General features: G+C 35.6%; 1 protein-coding gene across 1 annotated transcript; it reads left to right on the forward strand.

The window, feature by feature from the left end:
• The first annotated feature begins 2,581 nt into the window (after window positions 1-2,581).
• Window positions 2,582-6,434, forward strand: LOC104597770 (actin-like). Its single transcript, XM_088891296.1, has 5 exons — window positions 2,582-2,759; window positions 4,541-4,610; window positions 4,767-5,160; window positions 5,302-5,915; window positions 6,065-6,434. Exons 2-5 carry the CDS (start codon window positions 4,551-4,553, stop codon window positions 6,128-6,130), a joined length of 1,134 nt encoding a protein of 377 aa, XP_088747422.1. The 5' UTR covers window positions 2,582-2,759; window positions 4,541-4,550; the 3' UTR covers window positions 6,131-6,434.
• Window positions 6,435-6,637: the final 203 nt, after the last annotated feature.

The following is a 6,637-nucleotide window of genomic DNA, read 5'->3' on the forward strand; positions in this document are numbered from 1 at the left end:
ATCTTCAACTTCCATATTCGTTTTCCATTGCCAAGCACAATCTGAGTTGCATTAAAATCTTGAATCAAAACCTTGCAGACCCCATTATTGGGTTGTATAGTTAATTTAATTATATTTATTTACATAACTAATAGTAAAATGGTTAATTTTATTATCTTACTTAATTTTGTGAATTATTGATTTATTTAGTTTCCATAATAATTACTTAATTTACATTAATTAATTTACTGAACTTTTTGCACTTTAAACCTTTAAGTTATTAGGTTGCTTAATAAAACTTAGTTAGGTTGTTTAATTATTAAAATTACTTAGAGATGACAATTTTTCCCATCCTCACCGGATACTCAACCTCAATTATATATATATATATATATTAAATGTTATTTACATTATATATATCAAAATACATTGAAAATATTATTTATATTTTAAAATTTTCCTCTATTTTAAGTAAATCTATTTTCTAAAAATACTTTTAATTAACTTTAATTACATAATTAACATTAAATTGGTTAATTTCATTATTTTACTTAATTAAGGAATGGAGAGAAAGGGCGTTGAATTGGAAAAATGGGAGTGGTGGAAAGGGGAAAGGAGAGAGAGTTAAGGAGGAAGGGGGTTTGGAGAAAGGAGAGGGTAGCTGACATGGATCACTTTGCTTTCTATATATAGTATATATTATTTACATTATATATAAATATATATCAAAAAATATTTTTAATTAAAAAATTTGGTCGGGTCCCCACGGGGAACCCGTCTTCGTCAGGGATTAGGGATGGAGGGTAACTTTTCTCCCTAGTAGTGGTCGGGGTCGAGGATGGGGAATATGGTCCTTTCCCCGAACCCGCCCCATTACCATTCAATTACTTATCATAAACAATAATTTACTTATTTTTCTACTAACTAACAACAATTATTTAAATTTAATTACAAATTAATAATAATTTATTAACAATAATTATGGTTTAATTAATCTTAAATTAACAATAATTATGCATTTATTATTTTAATGTGAATTACTTTCCTTCGATCTTATTATTTGGCTTTCAAATTTTACCGTGCACCACACGGCCCCCACTAGTACTATTATAAGTGGAACCGACAATTACTAGAATATTATATAGGCAATATCTATGATGCCAAAAAAGGATGATATCCGAAGAACTTTGACCAATCATCCCCGCCCCCTTAGGAATTTTGATAAATACCAACTGATTGATTATCACTTTTATGATATTGGTTGATTGATTATAAATTTTCTAATGTCATAAAATTTGACAAAGTTGCATATCATTATTAAAATGACTTAAAACTAATTTTAGTAAATTAGGACATTCCACCAACTTTGCTAATATGTACATATCAAATTATCAATATTATGTAAATATATTAATATATACTAAATATTTTGGAATGGATCAGATTGGGGTGGATCTATATATAATTCAACTATAACTAAATTGAACTTAGATTATCAGAAATCTGCATTGGATCTGTCCGTACTATTCTGTTGATTTTATTATTTCAGCCCAACGCTAACGCTAACAAATGTGATTTGTGGACTATAATCTATATTGTTAGTAAATTATATGAAACTCGTCTCCACCTCAACTCCGGTTGGCTCTATTGGCTGGAAGGTGATGCCAAATCGGCCATCGAACTTACATCATCAGACTTGAAACCTCCGTGGCGTGGCGACTTCACAGTCTCTGTGCCTAGCTTGTCTCAATGTTCCTTGATGTATATGCATCTCATCATCTCATTCTTGCAAATGCCTATCCCATGGGTTAATTGAATATGCTATTAGACATAATAAAACTATGACTTAGTCTAACATTCTAAATTTCTTGGGATCATTGATCAAGAATAAGATGTTCTTTTCCTTGAAACTAGCTACTACATAAGACTATACTCCAAATTAAGTTTCAACTTTCAAGGAATTAATTCTTAAATATTTATTCCAAAATAACCGCCGATAAACGTATTAAGTAATCAAGTGGAATTTATCAAAATTTACTGATGGATTTTGATTGGTCAAAAACATTTGATACCGTATACTTCCGATACCAAAATGAGGACCTGGTTACAAGAATTGTCTGATAATTATTTTCCCGAATAAATGACTCAATATTTTTTCGCGGGTCAAACGAGGACCCGGTTATTTGTCTGTCGGGTTGGATTATGATATAAAAAAAATATAATATACAAAAAATAATTGATACAAATAAGGTGTTATTTATCAAAATTCATGGATGGGCTTTGATTGATCAAAACTCTTTCGATTCTATATCTTTTCTGCACGATAGATTTTCCCTTGTTGTCTGATAATTATTTTCCTTGCTTTATGACCTGTTATTTATGTGACTATTCCGAAAAAGAATAGGGATATAATTGCCATCAACGCTAAAAGTAGCGAAAAGCTTGTCTCTCGCCTTCGAACCAGCCGTTCCCAACACAACACCATGCTTACGCGTCATCGGGGCCGTAGATCCGATTATGAAAACAAACGGCCGGGATCGAAGTGAATTTGTGGTTCATTTGAGCGGAATTTTATTTGGGGCGGAGCGACGGACGGAGTCTCATTTGGACCAGTTTCCTTTTTAAACATATAAGGGCGGGCAGCTGTGTCTGTGTGATTCAGAGGTCGTTAACGCCTAACGGGGACAGAGTGATCGAGTCAGAGAGAGAGAGAGAGAGAGGAGAGGAGAGGAGAAAGGGTTTCGGAGTCTCTTACGAACCAGGTTTCCAGGATTCCAAAGGTAATTCATTTTTTTTCTGATTCAATCTTTGGCGGAGTGTTAGTGGATCGATCGTTAGGAGAACATTTCAATCAGTTGCTAACACGGGTCCGCATTCTTGTTATCTGAATAATCTAATTGAAGAAACTAATGTGACTGTTCTCGTGTTCATTTTTTTCCGAATTTGATTTTCAAATCCTTATTTTTATATCCGTGTTTCTTTTCAATAAGAATTAGCAACAGAATTTGGGGGCTTTTATAGGTTTTTATGATCCGGGCTCTTTTAAGACTTCTTATATTTTAGCTGCATTGGCGCATATTATGTAATTCTCGAAAACCTTTTCCGTTGGCTATCGTGTTGGATCTGCATTTGCCTGATCATTAGATTGGTCAGTAATAAAATCTGGTTAACTCGTTTCTTTCTCCCGGTTAACATCGTTCTTGCATTTCAATTCCATTCTGTTCATGTTGATCTGTCAATTTATTTCATCCGTCATACCCTCCCCATAATTGTTAAAATGCTGCTGGTAGTGTGTTCCTGACCTTTATTTCCTGGTGTTAATCGGATTTGTCTATGTTTTATGTTGTTGCCCTGACCTCGTTTCTTCTCCCACTTGACTTTTGTTGAGAGAAATTGAACCTTTTCTATCTCTCGTTAATCTGCGTTTTTTATTTGATAGTTAGTGCGTTTCCTTTTTTTTATCCTCTTTGCTAGCGTATGATTTGACTGTGATATTGCACTAGAGAGCTAGATGGTTAAATCTTGTAGCCTGAAATGCATTCTTGGTTATGTACTACCACTTTAAAGATAGAAGATTTTTTGGTAATCAATAGGTGATGAGATCAACTGCTCATGGAAAAATGTGCTTGAATATCTTTCAATTTGAGATAAAAAGCATCTAATTTGAACAATTGATAAAGTTTATTTGGCTTTTCCCCTTTTAATTTTATAAATACTTGACGTGATTACCGCATATTTGCTTTTAAAGGGAAATTGTTCCAACTCTCACAGTTCTCTACATACACTCATGCCCATTCTTATAATAACTTTTTTAATGAAATCGTTAATTTCTTCAAAAAAAGAAAAAAAACCTTAGATGTCAAGCTTTTCTATTTTGTCTCTTTTAGAGTTGATTCTTATTGTTTTGAAACCACTGAACAACTGTTTGTTATTAGTTTCAGATTGTTACACAGAAATTGCGTTAACAAGATAAAATATATGGGTTCCCTTATCAATTATCCCTTCAGTAACCTGGTAACTATAAGTTATTGGAATTTGTATACTTTTGATGCATCTCACCCTCCACTGGCCTACATATACATGTTTCTTGACTAGTGCCCACAATTTTATATGATGATCTTCATCTTCTGATCGCTTACATAAAAGAAATGCATCTTCCGGTTGATTAACGGGGCATTTGCCAATATGTATGATTCTCTTTCAAAACAAAAGCAACTGTGATATCGGCAAAATCATATTGTTTTTATAGATATGGTAGTTATTTTTGTTTTGAAAAACAAAATCATATATGTTGGTGAGCACCTCTAAATGAATAACCATAAGTTTATTAATTGTTAAATGAAGAGAAATCAAGTAATGTTGGTGGGCAAAGAAGTGGAACTGATTACCATGGGTTATCTATTGGGCCTTGGTCTCCTTATGATTTTGAAAGGTTAATTGGGTCAATACTTCTTGGTAATTTAATCAAGCTGGTGTAACAATGACGAATGGATGCCATTGTCTCCAAGTTTCTTTAATTGTTTTAATCTAAATTTGGTGTCTTTTGGTGACTCAAAAGCAGGTAATAGAATATGGCAGATGGTGAAGATATTCAACCTCTCGTCTGTGACAATGGGACAGGAATGGTCAAGGTACCCAAACCGGGATTTATTGTAATTCTAGTATCTAGATTCTATGTTTGGCAATATCTGCTTCTCAAGGAAGGTGTATTTAATGACAGTTGGCTTTTATGTTTACGAGTTAGGAATTTATGTGTTGATTCTTCTAAAAAAACCTTTATTTTTCAGGCTGGATTTGCTGGAGATGATGCTCCAAGGGCTGTTTTTCCCAGCATTGTAGGCCGGCCTCGCCACACTGGTGTGATGGTTGGTATGGGCCAGAAAGACGCCTATGTTGGGGATGAAGCTCAGTCTAAGCGTGGTATCTTAACTTTGAAATATCCAATTGAGCATGGTATTGTGAACAATTGGGATGACATGGAGAAGATCTGGCATCACACCTTCTACAATGAGCTCCGTGTGGCCCCGGAAGAGCACCCAGTTCTCCTCACTGAAGCACCTCTCAACCCAAAGGCTAACCGTGAGAAGATGACACAAATCATGTTTGAGACGTTCAACACTCCTGCGATGTATGTTGCTATTCAGGCTGTTCTTTCCCTTTATGCCAGTGGTCGTACAACTGGTAAGGAAATTTATTGGGTTTTATTTTCTTGATTATTGGACTTGGAATATATAGTTTCAGACAAAAAGTTGTAGATTCTCATATTAGTATGGAATTTTAACAGCTTGTTATGGTAACATGTGGATGCTTGCATGGTCATAGGTATCGTCTTGGACTCTGGAGATGGTGTCAGTCACACTGTTCCCATCTACGAAGGTTATGCCCTCCCACATGCCATCCTGCGTCTTGACCTTGCAGGCCGTGACCTGACGGATGCACTGATGAAAATCTTGACTGAGCGTGGATACTCCTTCACCACCACTGCTGAGCGTGAAATTGTGAGGGATATGAAGGAGAAGCTCGCTTACATTGCTCTTGACTATGAGCAAGAGCTAGAGACAGCCAAGACAAGCTCATCTGTAGAGAAGAGCTATGAACTGCCTGATGGGCAGGTGATCACCATTGGTGCTGAGCGTTTCCGATGCCCTGAGGTTCTCTTCCAGCCGTCCATGATTGGTATGGAAGCTGCTGGCATTCACGAGACGACATACAACTCTATCATGAAGTGCGACGTGGATATTAGGAAGGATCTTTATGGCAACATTGTCCTCAGTGGTGGCTCCACCATGTTCCCAGGCATAGCTGATAGGATGAGCAAGGAAATAACAGCATTAGCACCCAGCAGCATGAAGATCAAGGTTGTTGCTCCACCTGAGAGGAAGTACAGCGTTTGGATTGGGGGTTCCATCTTGGCATCTCTCAGCACTTTCCAACAGGTATTGGCTTCACTAATGGCATTAGACATACAAATGCATGTTAAAATCATACGTAAACCACACAAATAAGGGAAAAAACAACATACTTAAGCCACAGAAGGCAATTGGCAGTTATCTGATTAGGTGAATTTTTTCCTCTTTTACTGCAGATGTGGATTTCAAAGGGAGAGTACGATGAGTCTGGGCCATCTATTGTGCACAGGAAATGCTTCTGATCATCCACGGGAAAGGAAAGAGGTTTAAAGAGAAATACCATACACTGGATAAATGCCTCTCTGGAAATGCTTTCTTTCTTTTCCTTTTCCTTTATCCTTTTTTTAACCTTTTTATTACTTTATCTCAATTCAATGTGGAGACTTGAGACATTGACCATGAAGGGGCCTGAAATCCCCATCTTTTTGCTATTATTTTTTATGTATTAATACTGCTTTTGTTTGGGTTGAAGCGGGTTTGCCATACTTTCTAGTTGTCTCTTGATTTATTTAGACCAATAAATTTATTTCTCAGTCACATGTGAAATTACAGGTTTATTCTAAATCCCCATCTCTCCTCTAGGTGGATTTGCGCTGACAACATTAACAAACAAACTTTCAAATAGGGCAAATTTCTTAAAATATTCTTAAGGTTTAGGAAATTGACTAATTCTAATAAAACGCAACTGATGAAAATTTTCAAGAATCGTATAATAGTCTGGGTCCATTGGAAGGATGAAGAGGGATTAC

This window comes from Nelumbo nucifera, chromosome 7 (genome assembly GCF_055504915.1).
Source record: "Nelumbo nucifera cultivar China Antique chromosome 7, China Antique-T2T, whole genome shotgun sequence".
NCBI lineage: Eukaryota > Viridiplantae > Streptophyta > Magnoliopsida > Proteales > Nelumbonaceae > Nelumbo > Nelumbo nucifera.

Excerpts from the sequence above, each read along its gene's own strand:
- LOC104597770 (XM_088891296.1), top strand. The coding sequence starts at position 4,551 with ATGGCAGATGGTGAAGATATTCAACCTCTCGTCTGTGACAATGGGACA. Across the intron at positions 4,611-4,766 it reads ATGGGACAGGAATGGTCAAG|GCTGGATTTGCTGGAGATGA; the intron begins GTACCCAAACCG and ends TTTATTTTTCAG. Across the intron at positions 5,916-6,064 it reads CTCTCAGCACTTTCCAACAG|ATGTGGATTTCAAAGGGAGA; the intron begins GTATTGGCTTCA and ends CTTTTACTGCAG.